The following is a 20045-nucleotide window of genomic DNA, read 5'->3' as shown; positions in this document are numbered from 1 at the left end:
TTTATTGACCCCAAACTGGGAAATTCACAGTAAAGCCGAAAAGAAAATGAAATTTTTATTTTTCCTTGGTTAACTCTTGAGAGCTTTACTAACTACATTTCAGACTAAAACTTTCAATAAGTTTCTTGCAGTTAAATTCAAACCCCATTTTTTCTAGCAAAACATTTAGAGTCCTACTGAGTTTGTTAAAACATCACAAACCAGCTATTTTCCTGGTCTCACAACTTTTTTTTTACAAGTATATTCTAACAATACAAACATTTCAAATGTGCTGATATACATGTAGAACGATACCAAACAGTAATTGGAGCAATCTAAACCAGCTCAGCCTCAAACCTCTGCAGCAGCAAAACATCAAACATCAAAACTAGAGTTTTTCCACACATTGTTGTTTGTGTCTTTGCTGAAGTAGAGGCTGTGTCAGCAGGTTATGATGATCCTGGCGATCAGCCGTGTGTTCTCCTCTGCGCTCCTGACAACAGTCATTATACTGGGGCTGGACTCGTTCCATAATAATCTCACCGGGAGCGCGCCCGCGGGTGTTCCGCGGAAACCCCGCCCCTCCTGATCGCCGCTGTGTTCCATGTTTGGGATTGTTATGATGGGAGACTGCAGCCATCTTGGATCAGCGCCGCTCCGCGCAGCATCAGCATAGGAAGGACGGCGTTCTCGGCGGAGCCAGTTAGCTAACGTTAGCCGCTCGGCTGCATTAACCACCACCTATGACGCTGTGCGCTGTTAATAAGCTTCATATGCGCCGTTTTCTACGTCTGCTGCCGCTTTGAGTGCATAAAATGGGCATAAACTGTGCGACGCGTTTCATGTTATAAATCCGGCGAGGGCGGCGACGGTGCAGATCCTCGGGATATATCTGTGTTTTTAAATTTCTCAATAGAGGAGTTACTATGAATGGAGGATAAATGTTGCCAAAGCCTGACAGCGGTAGTTTTGTCCTCTTCCCTCTTCTCTTCGTCCTCACGCTAACGGACCCACCACGGACAGGTAAATCAGTCTACTTGGTTTCACTTTGCACACATTCCTGTTGGTTCGGCCCCGCAGTCAGCGGAGCGGAGATTAGGGCTCGGAGGGGCAGGTCAGGCGGAAAGGCCTCTGCCGTCGACCACGGGCTCTGGTGGATCTCTACCCGCCGCCAGCTCATGGTGGGGGGGGGCGTTTTCCCGTCGGCATTTTAGCAGTATTAAGCTGGCTAACAATAACGCCTTGATGGAATAATTATGTGGAAACTCCTTTACAATTCTGTAATTTTATCAATCATATTATTTGTATTGGTACAAAGTATGGTCTTATCCATTAACGTAGTTTTCCCAAAGGTAGTTCCGTTTTATAAACATGTAGTTGCGACTCGATCTGATGATGCTAAATGACATTAAAACGTGTTTTATTCTATTCTATTGTGTACTATTCATTCTGCGAAATGAAGTCGTAAAGGCTTGTATGTAGTTTTAAAAATTAGGCGTCTTTACCAGGGTTTCTCCTGATACATAGACTCCCATTATTCACAATCACATTTTTCCAAATTACTTACTGCTCGTACGAAATGTACAAAAATATGACTCCAATCTACAAATGCTCTGCTTGGTCCATTATTACTTAATTTTATTATCAGACTGTCCTGCAAAAACTGAAAGAACTGCTGCTAACTGTTAGAATGTAGGGAAATTAATCTCTACACTCATTTTAACTGATTTACATTCTCTTTATACATTTATATTGTTAAAGTTATGCACTGCATTTTTACATAACAAAGCTCAGCAGCGTTCTAACTACTTTAGATTGGTATTCTTCCCCCAAAATATATCTCAAAAGACTAAATGTTAATGTATTGGTGCACACAAGATCAATACTTTGACATGGACCCCTGTGAAATGGGTCTAACACCACCTCTGGTGTTCAGCCCCCCCAGAGATCCAAGCTTTGTGCAGCTCTAGTGCTGGAAGCGATTTAAAAATGAAAAACATTTGAACTGTTTTCACAAATACAGCACGTTGCCTTTCCACTCAAAACGACAAACCTCCAATAAGGAAGTATAGAGCGCTTATTAGTTCAAAGTGTTACTGTTCTGGCAAACAAAAGTTCTCCATGGTTAATTATGTTTGTCAAATGCCAATTTTTGCGTGAACCAGACAATATAATTTACTCTTGCTTTGCATATGCACCTTTTAAAGTTTTATTTAACACAACCCTTGAGACCTTTATGCAACAACCTGAGTGGACTGGAATGTTTGAGTTTTCTTCAAAGTTATCCATGATCAAGCATTTTATCACGTTTTTTGTCATTTTAGTTTTTCATGTCTGGATGGGTCTTAAAGTGTCGTATTACAGTATTGGATTCATCGGTCCCTCATGCCAGGCGCTCTTTTTCTCTTATGACATGGTTGCTTGTTTTATTGCTTGTGGTTGCTTGTTTTATTGTTTCACACAGAGGGTGTGCCTGTTGTGGAGCACGCTGCCACACAATTCTAAAGCTTTAGGCCTACTTGACTTGGCCATTCATGCTGAGGGTAATCCAGTTTTTTAGAACATACTGTTTTCAATTAAATTTTTTCATGCCAACAGACGGATATTCTCCCATCAGCTTATTTTGTGTCCAAGCTTGACAGTTTTAGTACAGTACAGTATGTGAATCATAAAGAGAAACGATCTCGTCAGACCTTCTTTAAATCTTTAGGAGTCATTTATTGAGCATTTATGTCACCCACTCAACTGCACTTAAGCTTGATAAATGTCAGACCTCTAGAATTGGCTCAGCGTTCTGCGTCTTCAGAGTGTTGTAGGGAGAAATGCGTCACATAAAAGGCTTAGGTTTCATTCAGCGGTGGATGAGTTGCTTGGCAGTGTGCATGATCCTCACAATATTTAGTGGCTTTTTGCTGAAAGTTTGCACACAAAATGTGGACATTCACCAGGGAGCAGGCAAAATAAGATGTATGTTTTTAATTTAAAATATGATTCTAATCATAAGGTTTTATTTTAGGATGACATGTCTCAACAGGTTGATTGTGCAGATAGGTTTTGCACTACCCTTTAAGGTATGTGACAAAAACAAATCAACATATGATCACGTCAACATGACAAAACTGTCATGTGCACATGCAGTTTTTTGTGTGGTTGTGCATGCCCTGTGGTTACATAGACTTGAAGTTGGCACGAGTTCATTATATATCATAAACTTTACTTACTTTTGTCTTGTTTTCTAGCCATTAAATGTGATATTTGTGTTGTGGGTCAACTACAGGCCACACGCCCTTGGTTAGACTCACATGCTTCAGTGTTGACTCCAAGTAACAATGAAGAATCAAATGAAGTTGCAGAATCTGGTTGGTTTTATGAACATAACTGAGAAGTTAAATGACCATGAACTTGAGATTTTATTTGTTTTCTGTACAGTTTTTACATTGGCAGCACATTCAACAAGTTCTCTCAATTAAAGCCTGGAGAAGCCAGAAAGAAGGAATACAACCGTTATTTGGCAACGATACTTCATTTTTATTTAACTATTATGAAACATTGCTTTTATAATAATTTATAGTTTATAAGGGAGAAATATAATCTGAAAATATTGGAAGTTCATCTGATTTTTGATAATATGCTGAATTACAATTAAAGAAATAATATTCTGCAAATTTAAGTAAATTTTGGATTAGAATTTTATCAAACTAGTCGCAAGCAGAATTAAGAATAAACGGATGAGTTCTTTTCAGCTACAGGAATCTGTGACATGGCCCTGGCCTTCGGTTTACTTCTGGCAGCGATAAACTGTTTTAGACGCCCATGCTTTTTGCTTTTGTTGTGCAGCAGAAAGTTTATATGGAGGAAAATGTCACTGGGCAGACATATTTCAGTCAGAACACTTCAGGGTATTGAAATCATTTCAAATTTTCTGTTTGCAGTAAATCAACATTATCCAATATTGTCACTTAATTCTAAATTAATAAACTTTAGGGGAAATGTGCTTGCTATTCAAATACTGATGTCTTAATGGTGCTTTAAATGGCTGAAAGTGTCGAGTCTTTCATTGCGACAGAAGAAAAGCAAATCCTGTTCAATAGCAAATGACACATCTACTGATCTGCAAAGCAGTCGATCTGTGAGAGAGCCTGGCCTGGTGTGCTTTTATCCACGTAATGAATGGAAACTACATCGTTTTTGAATGTCAGAGAATTCAAAGGAAGAGGAAATGAATGTGCGTGTCCACCCTGCTTTTCAAGTAAACCTCTGTGGTGACCTGAGCTGTCTGCCACTGGAGATGATGCACTGCTTCCTCCAGGCTTTTTTACTGCACTGTTAGATCTTGTCAGGATTGAGTTCTCATCATTTTTAGTGTATTTCCTGGTTTTGAAAACGATGCAGGGGTTCTCCTTTGTCAGGGAACCCATGGCTTGATGAAATCCAAAGCGCGGGCTAGAAGTAGCATCATTTTCTCCATTCATGCTTGGTTAGGGAAAGGAAACGTCCAGTAAGAAATCTGTTCAGTAATATTTCACTGCAGAAAGTTCAGATAACGATGGTTTACTTCAGCTTGAAGATATTGTGTTTTTAAATGTGGACATGCCCAAGCTTTGGGTTCGACATGCAATATTTATTAGCCTAAGGCCACAGACTAGCAGAATATAGACAATCTCTGATCCTGAGAGTTTTCCAGCAGCCGCTTTTACAAAGTAAAAGCACTGGTCTTTTCTGACTAGGGATGGTTGCTGAGTACCGCTTGTAAAGTAACTCCTGGTCAACATTGATTTGCTAACTGCTAACATTAACTGTTAGGTACCTCCAGAGCTGTAAGTACAAAATGCATCCAGGCCTTGTTTTAACCACTGACAGGCTCATAAATGATGGAAGTGTAAGTGATGTGTTGGACAACCTGGTGGGATCCACATCCAGAGCTACACCAGAGTCAGTTTACCTGAATAAAAGAAGAGATGGATTCATATTCTGACATGCAGCCCACAGAGAGCCTGTAACTAATGATAACAAGGGGTAGGGGCGGGATGGGGGGGCATTCTCTGATGTGTGCAAAAGAACTCTAGTCATTATTATGCACAGGTGTTATTTTGGGAATCTACTCATTTGCAAATTCTGCCTTTTTGAATAAAGCAACTTGATTTATTCATGGTTCTGAAAGTTTGTGTTAAACCATCCTGACAAGCAGTTTCATTTTATTTAATCAACATTTCTGACAGTTATTGTGAAAGGTGATTGTGAAAGGTGTTTGTTAAAGGCGACAGCCTTTAATAATTACATATTTTCATGTCATGTTTTTACTTTTTTTAGACTGACAGGCGAATCAGTAAGAGTATCAATGTTGGTATTGATAAAATCCTACTGATGCCCATCCCTTGTACTGTCAGCCAAGTTATATTCAAACCATGCTCCAGAAAACACACACCAGGCATGTGTTTTGTTGTCCTGAGCTCATGCCAATACAGCTTAAACAGAATGAAGCAAAGTAAGTAAACAGCTACAAGCTGGGTTTGGGTTGGTTACATCTTCCGGCAGCCATGTAAAGGCAACTAGAACCAATGCAGTCGAAGACTGCAACATCCTGCGACACTCCTGAGTTCAAAATTTTACCCTGACCTACTTGCATTGGTCAAAGATCAAAGCTAGTGCTCTGACCTACTTTCATAGATCAAAGCAGTAGCTTTGATCTACAGTCTTACACCGGCCTTCTCCCTCATCTTTCTATCTTATCCGGTTCCTGAGTGTACAAAAGTTTAAATTTGACCTTGAGCTAGTTTTCTCAAGGTGGTCATTTCATTTTCATCCCCTTTGCTGCCCGAGTAATGTGCTTTTTGTTTCATCTTTCTATCTGCAACAGTTGCGAAGATATTTGGCGGAGTAATGGACGAACACTGACAAGTACAATACATCACCACTTTGAAGCGGGATGTAAAAACTGACAAAAATGCTACATAACCCACTGGTTAGGTGTTGAAAACTCTATTCACAACACTGTTCTGTATAAATATACTCATGAATTATTCATTGGACATTAAGATATGTGGACTCCATCACATTAATGTCTGTGGAGGCCTGATGGATCAGGGATGATGTACTCAGTCCCAATAGGCAGATCCAGTTCTGTAATGCGTCTCAATCCACTTAGCATTGACTAATACAAGGTGACGTCTGGACTGTGTGTGTGTGTGTGTGTGTGTGTGTGTGTGTGTGTGTGTGTGTGTGAGTTGGGGGGTGTATAAAACTACTTTTGGCAGCCTGACTCTGATAGAAGTGTTCTTGTCATTAATAGTTAACAACGGGTCTGACTCCAGCTAATGATTGTGCTGGGACCTACGGTGCTGCATGAGCCGCGTCCCGTGGGGTGGAAGTGGTTTAACCTGACTCAACCACCATGAATGCAATGGGAAGCTCACAGCTTGAGGAAATATGTCAGGTTTGCGTTAACCCCACGTCTCTGAACAGGACGCACTGACCTGAATAAATGAGTGTTGTGACCTTTGGTGCCGTCAAACATTAAAGTATGTTTTTAGCATATCTCTGTGTTGCAGCCTGTTGGGCTGTAATTAAGCTATAGATTTGAGTTGTATCTGTTTTTCGTTTTGTTTTTTTCCAGTTGATATTTACACATCCTGCCCACGTGTCATTTTTTTATTTGAGGTGATTTTGCACAGCAGTCATAACTCGGTTCATATAAAGTTTGTTGAAGCTGTTCCTGGTGGGATAATTGGAGCTGAGAGGCTGGTTTCGGGGGTTGAGGGCACCTGTGGAGGTTGACTCAATAGTCACTGAGCTTTTTATTTAAAAGTGAAAGCTGTGTTTCTATATTTGTCCAGTGAGTGGGTGTAGGTGAACAAAGCTACCTGTATTCACAGCCAGGTAATGGGTGCGTTTGTACAACTAGACCAGCAACTGGAGAACGTTTAGAATGTAACTTAAAATAATCATGTATTGCACAAATGCAAATTAAACATTTCTCTCAGACATGGGAATAGTCACTCCATTGTTTCTATGTGTTTCAGGTCCGAGGCTAGCTCTGGCAAGATTATTGTCAGGTAAGGAAGCAGAAAGTCTTTTAGTGCAGCGGCTGTCTGATTTCAGCAGCTCCTTGGTGTTCATTTTTATTTTATTTTCAGGTGGTAAACCTGTTGGAAATGTGAAAAATATCTTAATGTGTTCCCATTAGAAGTATTTTGTGGTAGAAAGTCATATTAACGTAGTTTATATTTGAACTACCTGAAATCGAGACCCTGGCTAGCAGTTGAACGTTTTCACCCGTAATCAGTGATGTTGTTGAGGCTAGTTTGAGATTGATAGTTTGCATCACATGCGGAAGGAAGAACATAGGAGGCTGTGGTTCAGAAGCTTCCTTTTAATCATATGTGACATGGAGACCGACTTAACACAAACTGAAGGACATTAATAGAAAATCTGTAGAAGTAAGGTTTATGTTGGAGGCTACCTTCATCCAATTTCCCTCATACTAAGAAGTCCAGCTGTAAAAGTACGATTGTACGTTCAATGGTTGAATTTTGATGGATCCGTGTCTCCGAGTATCTGTGATCTCATTTAAATGTATTTATTTTTCCTGAATTTTCAAGTTCATCAATTTTTTTTTCACTTTCCATCAAGAAAAACAATCTATATTTATACCTCAAAGCTTCAGCCGTCACTGTCTGAGTTAAAGATAACGTCATCAGCTGTCACAAAGGCTCACATGGGTTCATTCACTTCTCTGCCTGACTGAAAATATTTTTCTCTTACATGGAATAAATGCGAGTCACATGCAGGACGAACTGACAGAACAGTGTTGTTGTGTTTCAGAGCAGCGCTGCAGCCCCGGGCAGTTTGCCTGCCGCAGTGGGAAGATGCAGTGTATCCCCATGTCCTGGCAGTGTGACGGCTGGACAGCATGCGAGGACAAGAGCGACGAGATGGACTGTCCACGTGAGTACATCCGACAAAAACCCTTTAAAACGCCCACTCGCTTACCTAACATCCATAACATTATTGATTCATAGCCCTCTGAATGCAGCCCGAGCGCCTTCAGATGGCGCTGCGTACAATCTAATGCATCCCCAAAGAAACCGAAGCATCTGCAAAGCACAATCAATGCTCCCGCGCAGTTCAGCTCAGCTGATGAAGGCTGCAGGTTAGGGTCCAAGAGGAGCAGCTCTAATGATGTCAGACGGCAGAGTTGAACTCTGAGTAGCCGCACATGTGTCTGTGTTTTTGTTTGGTGTCTGTTGATCTCTTCAGCGCTGCATAGATGTTAAAGCGCTAAGCTTTTTGACCGAAATCCTTTTGTTTTCGCCTCTTAAGTCCAGCCTTTATCCCCAGATCTCTGACTGCATAATAGGAATTACTGAAAGGATTGAGCACGGCATGTGATCCCCCCATACAACATTGGTTGTGTCTGCTTTTGAATAAGCGCTGCAGGCCTCCCAACAACACCACATGCTGACTGAGGTCTTCAAAATAGGAGCTATTAAAAGGGAATAAATGTGTGAATGGTTTCCTAAAAGTTACCAATAAATGAACGGTGGTATGGAAAGCTCTTTTTGTTTTCTGATTCGTTCACATCTATAAGAGCACAAAGCTATTTACAGTACAATATATGGAGAAGCAGTTCTGCTGATTATTATCAACAGAAGAAGCTTTTGCCTGTTCTTCCCTGTGGTTTCAGACATGCAGGCAAAAAAAACCCCAAGCAGTGCTCAGACACGTCCCAGCGAGGGCTTATGTTGAACTAAATCAGCAGCTCACATGGAAATCAATGTTCTTGTTGGGGATTAGCTCTTTGATGGAGAACATGTTGAGGTGGAGCAATCCTAAACAGTAATTCCAGCTTGACAAATACCAGAGGAGAACTGCGCAACCTTGTTAACTCGACACAATTTAAAGAGGAAATGGAATTATACAAGTGGCCAGCTGGCAGTAAACATCGCACTGGACCAGGCTGCAAAGAAACTGGGAAGTCACGTACACTGAAGTCTAAAAATGACAAATACAAATTAGAATAAAAATAACTTCAACTCAAGTTTTCACTTCAGTTTGAGTTCATCTTCGAGGTTTCAGGCGCTCTTTTCCCATCAATATTTAAATGACAGTAAAATTCAGTTAATGTTGTGATTTAAATAACCTGTAATTCCTGATATTTGTCTCCCATCGGTTGTGGAGTTTCACTGAGGGAATATTGAATTTATGTCACTGAAGCAGTCAATAATTTAACTGAACGGTCGGATATGATAATAACTAGTCTGTGATAACATAAGACGTGACTGCATTTTAAATGCATGCAGGCTGTCAGTGCTGTTTTATTTCTATTGTCAGATGTGAGTCTGAGTGGAAGAACTTTATTTAAAATGTCTGACTCTTCTTAGGAAAACAACTCTTTCCATTTAGTCGGAAATCATCTGGTCAAAATCTTCAGTATGTTTTGTCAAATTGGTTGATAATATCACACATTTCCAAGGTTTCTGTTCGCTATTTGTTTGAAGTTATTTTTATTCCTTTTTGTTGTTCTTTTTTTTTCCAGCTCTTAAGGAGGAGCGGTTTCGTTTCGGTAACGGATATGAACAGGTAGAAGACGTCATCGGTGTGGCTCAGCCTGTGCGCTTCAATAGTAAGCATCTGGCCTCATTTCAGTCCATAATATATCCATTTTCACTGCAAACCACCATTCTCAAGTTTCTTTTCCTTCTGTTACTCAGAGAAATGCCCCAGCGGGTGGCACCACTACGAGAAGACGGCCAGCTGCTACAAAGTGTACCTGAGGAACGAGAACTACTGGCAGGCTGTGGACACCTGTCAGAAGGTCAACGGCTCGCTGGCCACGTTTGTCACCAATGAGGAGCTGCAGTTCATCCTGAAGATCGAGGTGGATTTTGATGACAAAGTGTGTGAGCGCAGAGACCAGTGCAAGTGAGTTCTTTATTCTTTACTATTTAGAGAGATGCATTGAAAAGTCATTCACCACTTAGAAACAATCTAGTACAAAGACGTGCATTATCCAGAGGTCTCTGTACGCTCCTCTTTCTTGGCTTTTTATATCCTGGGTATAAAGTTCTTTATATTCAAGTAAAGTTATACAATAATAAGTCAAAGTAAAGTCAAAGTAAACTTTACTGTCAAATATACCATATAGGCACGACATACAGCACAGGTGAAATTACAGTCGTCTCAGACCCAGTAGATTTAGTCTTGAATATGTCAGTTTATTCTTTGTCCAGGGAATATCTGGACAAAAAAGTGTCTGCACTTCCTCGCTTCAAACTATTGATGTAAGTGAAGCCATGATAATCATTTTAAATACATTTTTAGATTTTTCTACAAATCTAGTTTTTTGTTTTTTTTACTTTTACATGGATAGATGCTTTTAAGGTAACACTTTTGGGGTGATCCCAGGATCTCGGTGTTTTCAAATAAGCTTATTTCTCCTTGATCGAAAGTCAAATCTACTTTTAGAAGTCATGAATTAAACATGTACTTCTCCAGCAGGTTCCTGCAGGGATACGCTGTTGGTTGCACGCCATCTAGTGGCCGTTTAAAGTACTCAACAAACACCATTTGGAACCTTTTTTCTCTCCTGCTTGTCGTTAAGGTTTTGGGTGGGCTACCAGTATGTGATCACCAATCAGAACCACTCCTTGGAGGGCCGCTGGGAGGTAGCATATAAAGGTATTTGGTGAATCTACTCTTTCAATAAGGCTAGAAAAGTAAATTATTTTAAATATTAAAAATGTGATTTATTCTTTTGTTTAACAGGGTCGATGCAGGTGTTTCTTCCACCGGAGGGTCTGACCAATTTTGGAGAAGCTTCTCCCACCCAGGACAACGTGTTCTGTGCTCAGCTGCAGCGCTTCCACATCAAAAGCATGAATGAACGAGGTCTGCACAGCTGGCACGCAGAGGACTGCTACAAGAAGTTCCCCTTTCTCTGCAAGAGGAGTACGGACTGATCTTTGTTTGGGTCAAATGCCTTTTTGTTTCTGGGCTGTGTCTTGATTTTCCATTTCATCCAACAGGGCAAACATGCGTGGACATAAAAGACAACGTTGTGAACGAGGGTTACTACTTCACCCCTAAGGGGGACGACCCATGTCTGAGCTGCACGTGTCACGACGGCGAGCCCGAGATGTGCGTAGCGGCGCTTTGCGAGCGTCCGCAGGGCTGCCAACACTTCCGTAAGGACCCCAAGGAGTGCTGCAAGTTCACCTGCCTGGACCCAGGTACCTGCTCCACATCACATCAGTGTGTTTATGAATCACTTGATCGTGATTCATGCAAAAATTAGAATTTTCTTCGAGATTGAAGAAGCATGGGCAGTTCATTTTAAATCCATGAGGTTGAAGCATGTGATATCTCCCCATTCTTTAGATGGAAACAGTCTTTTCGACTCCATGGCCAGCGGAATGAGGCTCATCGTCAGCTGCATCTCGTCCTTCCTCATCCTCTCCCTCCTGCTCTTCATGGTGCACAGACTCCGTCAGCGGAGACGCGAACGCATCGAAACCCTGATCGGGGGAAACTGTGAGTAACATCAGTAAAGAGTCTGAATAACACAACACAATTCACACACGCATCGCACGGACCCTAAAGCCACATCTCACAACTTGCTTCTTCAATTTTCCTTATTTTCGCTGTATTAATTTGCTGGAAGCAAAAATTAAAGCTCAAGAAATTTTTTTTATAAAAATTTATATCAAATCAACTCATTTTTAACTCAATTTCAGGCAACAATTCTATAATATTAAAGTTATCTTTTGTAAGTTCCGTCTAGCACCACTCCTCTCTTATGCGCCTGCTTTTCTTTGCACAGTGCACCACTTTAACCTCGGGAGGCGAGTCCCGGGCTTCGACTACGGCCCGGACGCGTTTGGCACCGGCCTCACTCCCCTGCATCTCTCTGATGACGGCGAGGGGGGCGCGTTCCATTTCCAAGAACCTCCCCCGCCATACGCGGCCTACAAATACCCCGACATCCATCACCCTGATGACCCGCCGCCTCCATACGAAGCCTCCATCAACCCCGACAGCCTCCTCTATATGGACCTCGGTAGGAGCTGAGTCTGGCATCCGTTCTTCTCATCGTACGCAGAAAGGAACGTCCTCATCTTCATTTCCTCTGTGTTTGTGTTTTTTCTTTTTTTTCAGGACACAGGGGAGTCTCCATGGTGCCGAGCCAAATGAACGCCATCGGAGACGGGCTGCAGGCAGACACTCGCACCACTTCTGCCCCCGTACCAGACTGTGTTCCGTCCTCTCAGGAGAGGGAGGACTCCATAGACAGCAGCACCCTCCTGGTGGGACCCGACACCCCGACCAACGGCCTCCCTCCCTCCTCTGTGCCAGCAGAATGCACCTCCCTCAGCACGGTGGTATAGGACTGTGGAAGGGTGACATGGAGCTGACTGCTGATCATGAGTTGCACACACACGCAGTAGACTGTTGTCTTATCGAAACACCGACTGCAGGCAGGAGAGTGGAAACCTCTGCAGACTTTAGTGAAGCGGTGTTTGAGCTGTGAGGATTCCCACTTTCTGGAGACTCTTCTGTACTTTTACAAAGGTTTTTTTAAGACACTGGCATCTGAGGGTGCAGAGAGGACTGTTTCAGTACAGAGAAACAAAACACTACTTTAAAGCGCGAGCATCGGCTGAGCAAAAGCTTTTGAAACATCTCAGTCGGTCTGATTGGCCAAAAGCCCCCCCCCCATGTAAATAAACAACGGCGTAACAGGCATACGAGTGAAGCCAGCTCTTGTTCTTTTTATGTTTTTCTTTGCGTCATTCTGTCTTTCAAACCGACCTGTGTGTTACCGATCTGTTGGATTCTAAGACGCGATAAATTTCCCATCAGCCCCGTCTGTCCCTGATCTCACACATCAAAATCTACTTTTCCCTTTTTTTTGTTCGCTGCTCACCGTCTTCAGGGTTTATATCCTCTATTTGCAACAAAAGGAGGCTTAAGCTTAACGGAGGTACTGTTTGTTTTGTCAGGTGATGCTGCACACGGCATTATGTATCAGAGAATGTTGCGGTACTGACAGATATCTGATTAATATCTGATAATTGCGTTCTTTTAACTGATAATTTATGAGTGTCAAAGTTAGATTGAACTCCCCGCCAATCAGGGAGCGAAAGCGTTGAAGCTTGTTTGAGTGCTTGTGTGATGATTAGGAATGATGTCCAGCCTTGAATCAGAGGTAATGAATGAGTTCAGAATAACTGGTCCAATCATGAAGTCATTTAATCAGGCAGACGGTCCCATTTCTATTACTTTATCATCAACTGTCATTCTAGTTGTGTATTTGCTAACAAAATCATGATTATTGATTCAGAGCTCAATGTTTTGCACGTATATCTCTCGATTAAACCATGTTGTTTTGACTTTGGAAAGAAATCTATTGTTGATCAGATCTGGATGCTTCATTCCTGACGTGTTTCTGATGTACGATTCTTTTATGTCATCTCGGTTATCAAGATTGTTTTCAGCTGCGGATGTAAAAGACGTCTGCATCCGTAGCTGTGATTCTTCTCTGTTTTTTGATGATGACAGGTCTGTTGTTTTTCTGCTCTGTTAACTCAGTGGGATCGCATTAAAAAAAAATCATTTAAAAGAAGAAAAAAAAAGCTACGATGACAATCGTTTGATTCTCTCACTAATTTCTTCAAAGCCTGAGTTGTACGTCGACCTGCGACCACCAGCATTCAAAACCTGCTTCGAGAAAAACCAGCTGTTACTGTGTCTGACTGCACGTCTTGAATGTGACGTATGTGTAAAACTTTATTTTTATTTGTCGATGCTTGTTTTCTCTATTTGTTTCCTTTGCATTGACAATCCACGAGGGATTGTCTGACAATAGAATATCATAAATTGTGGAAAAAAAGGACTAGATCTGTGTTTGAATTTTTTTTTTTTAATGAGTTTTTGTTTTTGGACTTGGGGTGCATTTTTTTGTTTGGTTTGTTTGCTTTGGCATGCTCTAAGGTTTTCTTTGGATGTCTGCATTTTTTGTTCAATAGTCTGTCCCACACAGAAGCAACTCCTGCAAATACCTAAAACAAACAGTCCATATGCATCAAATACACCCCCCCCCCCATGGATCCCATCAGCTGTACTAACACTAGTTTCTGTGCTATGGTGGTGTGACTGGATTTGAAATGTTTTCTGTATAATGAAACAAATGATTCATGTCACTTCAGAGCTTTTGAATTTAAAAACTGCTTTTTTTTGGGGGGGGGGGGTTTCTGAGGTGGATGTACCTCTTCATCAAAATGCCAAATAAATTGCACCATGGAGGACGACTCATGCGTCAGTGGGTATGAACAGAGCATCATGTTAAGCGTCAGTCTGGAGCTTTAAACTGCTCTGGGGGCTGGGGGCTTTAGCCTTGTGGAGGAAATTCCTCCAGCTGTAGCGACCAAATGTCAGACAGGATTAAGGTGCGATGCAGGGAACCCCCCCACCCCACCCCAGTAGTGAGTCGGATGTGGTCTGATAAATCCAATCCACAGCAATCAAAAAGATTCAGATGACGTAAAGAAAGTGGATCCAGCGCACCTCGCAGTGACTCATAATGCAGCGGAAAGCGGAGATGGTGATACCCGCCCGGCAAGCATCGTCGCCGGAAAAAAAGAGGCTTTGTTCCAGAGTCGTGACGGAATTGTGTGATTTGTTCCTGGGTGGGAGAGACGGAACGGTTCACCCCAAGTGGCTCGGGCAACACCACCACTGGTTTTGAGTGGAGAAATGTGACATTACTGAGAAATTCCTTGCACTCCAGTCAAAAACTAAAAATATATTTTATACAAAAGTAATTTTTTTTATTTTGGCTGAAGTTATTATCTGGATTCCGATCCATAATCCCGATGTGACGCAGTGTGAACAGTCGGATCTTTTTTTTTTTCATTTTTAAAAGCACGTTTATTCACAGAAAGCAAATTACAAAATAATCACATTCACCTGAAATTCACATTCAAAAACAATCAATAGTTGGAAAATAATGAACTAAACAAAATGTAATCATACAAAGTGGTTTGTTTACTGTTGATTTTGTGAAGTATGAATCAAATATTGGTTTGCTGGACGCTCTGATAAAAAAAATTACATTTAGAAAAAAATTGAAAACAGAAAAAATGGTGAGATCAGAATCCATGTGGCGTTCTCCAGGCAGTGTTTTGATATAAATGATGGAGTCAAGTAAGGAGGATGCCAATTTTTTTTAAAAAGCATGCTGGTAAATACAGAGTATTATATTAACAATCAAGGTAAAAACAAAAAAAATGATTTGTTCAATTTTGCTTTTCATAATAAGAAAAAAATATATATTGTTTTTCCTGGTGTGAACCTCTACCTACAGTATTTTGTTCCCTTGTCATTCAGTGAGCTTCACTTCCTCTGACTCTCCCATGAGATGAATGGTTTTGTTACTGGTGTCTGTGCTGGCAGCATCAGATGTGGTAGGGGGGTGGGGGGGGCAAAGCTGTCCTTCATCAATGAGCCTGTTGATCGGAGTGGAGATGCCACAGTTCACTGCTCAAACCAGGAGGGATCGACCGCCTCCATTCGGTTTTAAAGCGGGACGCTGGCGCTGACCTCTACCTGTCTGGATCCATCAGGCTGCTGAATTCCATCATGATCTGGACCGATCCTCTCCTGATGCTTCTCGTTTCGTTTGTTAAAGCAGGTGAGGTTGCTGGATTTCATGTCAAATTAAATTTAAGATCATTTTAAAGACAAAGCGACACTTGTCAACATGTTTTCTGCTCTCCTGCTCCAGAGGATTACTGTTACAATGAACCACATTGTGGTGAGTATCCTATACTTTATTTTATTTTACATCATTTACCAGTTAATGAAATCAATTTTACAACTAAACTTCAGTCCTTTTGAATGATGGAGCTGTTGGTTTGTGACCCTTTAATAATTTTATTTCACAAAACTTCCACTTTTCAAAGCAAAGATCATTTGACTAAATAAATTCTTTGAAAAAGAAATGAGACAAATGTCAGAAACAAACTCTAGACTACAACACTGTTTTGTCTTCCACCGGGGGGGTTGGTTTAGATCCATATGCATGGGGGGATGCATTCCCGTCCTGCCACCCCTTACTGGAAGAACATCACTCCCCCATTGATCTGGACCCCCGGGTGACTCCCCGGAACGAGTCCCTGACACCTTTACACCTGGACGGCTTTGATGTCGTCCAAATGGGCCCCTGGACGCTCCTGAACGACGGACACTCCGGTGAGCAGACCGCATTGCATTGTGGTCTTTTGTGGTGCATCTGCATCGGTGGTGACATCTCTCTGGTCCCCCCCAGTCATGCTTCAGGTGGGTAGTGGCATGTCGGTGAGCGGGGGGGGCCTTCCTGATACCTACCACACCATCCAGTTGCACTTCCACTGGGGAGGCCCAGCCGCCAACGGCTCCGAGCACACGGTGGACGGACGCAGATACCCGATGGAGGTAGAGTACGGTCAGTAGACGGATCCACAGCTTTACCGACCCACGGCTGCAGCGTGAAGCTTCAGTGGACCCCCCCACCCCCACCCTTTTAAAGACTGTACTTTTTTTTATATTTCCAGATGCACATAGTCAACATGAAGTCCATCCATCCGAACATGACTGCAGCCTTAAACGATCCAACAGGACTTGCTGTGCTTGGATTCTTCATGGATGTCAGTTGAAGAACGTCGTGGAAAATCTCTTTCTACTGCACAAAGGGGGCGATTAAGAATAAAGAATTAGAAAAAGAGGATTTGTTTTGTAATTTTATTCAGAATTCTGAGACTCTGTTCAAACAGGCAGCACGCTGGTTGAGGGGAGTGAGTAAAGAGTGTAATGTCTGTGTGTCCTTTATTGGGGTGTTGCATTGTGACCTCTGACACCTATCTGAACCTGGTTCTAGACAAATGATTTGCTATCCTAGGGAAGATAGTAAAACATCTTGCGGATTAAATATAATCATTAGTGACATGTATAGGTGGGTTCATAACTTAGGTCGGGGTAAATTTAGAGTGTCATAAATTAACACAAGGATTAACACAAGGTTACGTTGCAAACATGCAATAGTTAATACTGTATATGGTTATACTAGTTTTGCATGAACACAGTATTTTGTTCCCACAACAAAATTAGTCTTGTTTGTTTTTTTTTATTCAATCTGATGATTTTTTTCTTGTCCTATATTGCAGGTGGTTTACGCTGACAATGTGCACTTCGGACACATATCTCAAAAGCTGTCCTCTGTTGCTTACAAAGGTTAGAAGACACTTGTAGAAAACTAGTTCCTGTCTACTATTTGTTGTTTGTAAGTCTTCTTCTAATTCCCCCAAGGCCAAGCGACTAAAGTGAAGCCATTTCCGCTGATGAGCGTTCTGCCGAAGCACAACATGAGTCAGTATTACCGATACCACGGCAGCCTCACCACGCCTCCGTGTTCTCAGGCCGTTGTATGGACTCTGTACCAGGTTCCCGTCTACATCTCGTGGTCCCAGGTCAGGCCTGTCGGCCCTGTGTCTCTGTGGATGCAATGTGATGATTTCCTGACTGGGCTTTGCTGTTTCCTCCTCAGATGGCCCAGTTCACCTCACAGATCTTCTCCACGGAGGAGGATGCAGAGCAGGTGACGCCTCTGCAGAACAACTTCAGACACATCCATCCCACCTTCAGCCGCATCGTCTCTGCATCCAAAGAGGCCAAACTCCTCACGGGGTCCGCCGACCATCCCCTCAGGTCGACTGCATCGCTGCAGCTGCTGCACATTATTTTACTGGGAGGTTTCATTTAGCATGTAACAATAAAAAGATAAAGTTTGATGTAAATGCTTTGTGGTGACAAAGGTTTCATACTGAGGAGAAATGGGAAGTTTTTACAAAAGTTCTGGAGAATTGAGGAGAATTTGGGCTCTAATACTTCAGATGAGACACTAAAAAAATACGTAAGTACCTATTACTGAACAACACACCAGATTGTACTTCAATCTTACTTGTGATTTATAATTTATTATAGCTTTCAGACACCTCCCATTATGGGGACTTTAGCTGTTCCCCCAAGGGCAACAAGAACTCTTTGTTCTGTAGCCTTCTGGGCAGAAGAAAGAAGTCTGCTTTATGTGACCACTATCGTTCTTTCCATCATTTAACCACAAGGTAAATACCCTATATCAGATTAACCAATGTCAAAAGATCACAAAAAGCTCAGATGGTTCTGACCTTAAAGAGCACTGAGAAAGTCCACTGGAGTAAAGAGATCAGGACGTTGTGTACCATGGATCTGAGGGTTTCCACTTCCACCTACACACCGTCAAGGCCGCTTAAAATTACTTGTGACATGATTTCCCACCAAACAATTAAAAAATATCTCTAGAAATTAATATGGAGGCCAAATCTCAATCCCATACCCTGGATTATATTACTCATGAAGATTCAATATTAATGTGGGACACTGAACGTGTCGTTAATGGTGTGTTTGTGTGTGTTTGCTTGAGAACAATGAATCACCTGACCGGGTCATCGACCGAATCAGCCTGAAACAAGGAGTCTTTGTCTGATCGACTGCCGCCATGTTTCCATTCATGAAATACAAGCACTATTTATGGATGTATGCAAAATTGCTTTATTTCCACATTTCATACATTTGTGTAATAAATAGACATGAGAAACAGGCTGATGCTACAATCCTTTTCCCATGCCGATCCTGCACTTTTTTCTTTTTCCGCACCGCAAACACCTTTTCATAGAATTTACAACAGAAAATTTAAAAAAAAGCTTGACACAAGCTGAATTTCCTGCTACCAGCTCATCGCCTACCTCATATGTTACACAGATCTGAGCTGTGCTCATGTAGCAAATCCCAGGGAACAAAAATATATATATATATATTTATATATATATATATTTATAGTTATTCACAGTTACAGTATTTACATATTCTAAGATTATAAAGCAAATGGGCAGAAAATGAAGACGTTTCTACAAGAAACAATCTTTCATAAAAGGGAGGCAGAGGCTTTTGCTGTACACTGTGGACCTTTTTCTTTAAATAAACCTTCTAAACCTTCAGTTTCCTTTTACAGGTCTCTGAAAATATTTTTAAATACTCAGTCTTTAGTTAAAAAAGAGGATGCATCCTAAAAGTGTTACCCCTGTGACGATAATAATAATAATAAAAAAAAACATTACGTCTTCTGTACAAGTTAATCCATTTACAATATACACATCACTGGTTAAAAAAAAAAAAAGGAAGAAAATATCCATGATCAGTCTAACTGAATGAAAAGCAGTGAGTGACTTGGTCTTGAAGACGCAACTGATTGGCTAAAGAGAGGGTGTCTCGCAGAAGTGCAAGCCTCGAGTGCAGTCAAAGAAAAGAGGACACTAATGATGAGGATGAGGAGTTCGCAGCCACACTTCTGTCTCCAGGAAACACTGAACACTGGTGGAGTACCAAACACGAGACCGTCGCCCCCGTAAAGGAAGCTGAAGCGTCACATTCACACACAGTGGCAAAAAAACCAAAAAAAGACAACTGGAAAAAAACAAAAATACGGCAACTTTTTGCACGTGCATGTTAATACAGCTCTAGGTCACACACGGATATCCATCACCCACCAGGTCACATTAGGTACAAATTCATATGGCACTAGAAAGGAGAAATTACTTCTTACAAAGCTGAAAACATAACTGAACAAATATCCTCCAAATACTGCTCAGATGTCGTCTGTAGATTGACGCAAATAGGAACTATTTTTTTTTCTTTGCGCGACTCCTCTTTTGGCCTACAGGGGGCAGTGCACTCCATTTCTGTACGCAAACAAGCCCGGCACACATTTAAACACACAAATATAACGTCTTCGAAGAAACAAGCAAAAGGAATCCACTTGAATGAGACTGGAGAATACTGGAATACCATTAATAGAAAATTTTTGTCAACTTCTTGCATAAACTAATAGGAAGCAGCATGATCAGTTACTGGCCGGTGAAAGTAGGCATGATATTTAAATCTACCAGATTTTGTTGCTTGATTTATTATAAGTTTGACTTTTCAGCCCCCACCCCCCC

At 41.6% G+C, this 20045-nt stretch overlaps 2 protein-coding genes across 2 annotated transcripts; both read left to right on the top strand.

Annotated features, from left to right (window-relative positions):
• The first annotated feature begins 598 nt into the window (after positions 1 to 598).
• dgcr2 (DiGeorge syndrome critical region gene 2) lies at positions 599 to 14277 on the top strand. The gene is made up of 11 exons (XM_068334834.1): positions 599 to 1002; positions 6999 to 7031; positions 7801 to 7923; positions 9515 to 9601; positions 9690 to 9900; positions 10580 to 10656; positions 10744 to 10926; positions 11004 to 11207; positions 11356 to 11508; positions 11798 to 12034; positions 12133 to 14277. The coding sequence occupies exons 1-11, from the start codon at positions 921 to 923 to the stop codon at positions 12360 to 12362; spliced, it is 1620 nt and encodes a 539-aa protein (XP_068190935.1). The 5' UTR covers positions 599 to 920; the 3' UTR covers positions 12363 to 14277.
• Positions 14278 to 14913: 636 nt separating this feature from the next.
• car15 (carbonic anhydrase 15) lies at positions 14914 to 20038 on the top strand. Its single transcript, XM_068334835.1, has 8 exons — positions 14914 to 15667; positions 15761 to 15790; positions 16048 to 16227; positions 16304 to 16449; positions 16569 to 16661; positions 17178 to 17244; positions 17320 to 17480; positions 17558 to 20038. Exons 1-8 carry the CDS (start codon positions 15616 to 15618, stop codon positions 17771 to 17773), a joined length of 945 nt encoding a protein of 314 aa, XP_068190936.1. The 5' UTR covers positions 14914 to 15615; the 3' UTR covers positions 17774 to 20038.
• The last annotated feature ends 7 nt before the right edge of the window (positions 20039 to 20045 follow it).

Source organism: Antennarius striatus, chromosome 15 (genome assembly GCF_040054535.1).
Source record: "Antennarius striatus isolate MH-2024 chromosome 15, ASM4005453v1, whole genome shotgun sequence".
In the NCBI taxonomy this organism is placed as follows: domain Eukaryota; kingdom Metazoa; phylum Chordata; class Actinopteri; order Lophiiformes; family Antennariidae; genus Antennarius; species Antennarius striatus.
Note: the sequence above shows the minus strand (reverse complement) of the source record. Positions and strands in the feature narration are given on the sequence as shown.

Bases quoted from the DNA above. Each gene is read 5' to 3' on its own strand.
- dgcr2 (XM_068334834.1), top strand. From the start codon at position 921: ATGTTGCCAAAGCCTGACAGCGGTAGTTTTGTCCTCTTCCCTCTTCTC. The intron at 10,657-10,743 runs GTATTTGGTGAA...TTTGTTTAACAG, and splicing joins CTGGGAGGTAGCATATAAAG to GGTCGATGCAGGTGTTTCTT. The intron at 12,035-12,132 runs GTAGGAGCTGAG...CTTTTTTTTCAG, and splicing joins CCTCCTCTATATGGACCTCG to GACACAGGGGAGTCTCCATG.
- car15 (XM_068334835.1), top strand. From the start codon at position 15,616: ATGATCTGGACCGATCCTCTCCTGATGCTTCTCGTTTCGTTTGTTAAA. The intron at 15,668-15,760 runs GTGAGGTTGCTG...CTCCTGCTCCAG, and splicing joins CGTTTCGTTTGTTAAAGCAG to AGGATTACTGTTACAATGAA. The intron at 16,228-16,303 runs GTGAGCAGACCG...GGTCCCCCCCAG, and splicing joins CCTGAACGACGGACACTCCG to TCATGCTTCAGGTGGGTAGT.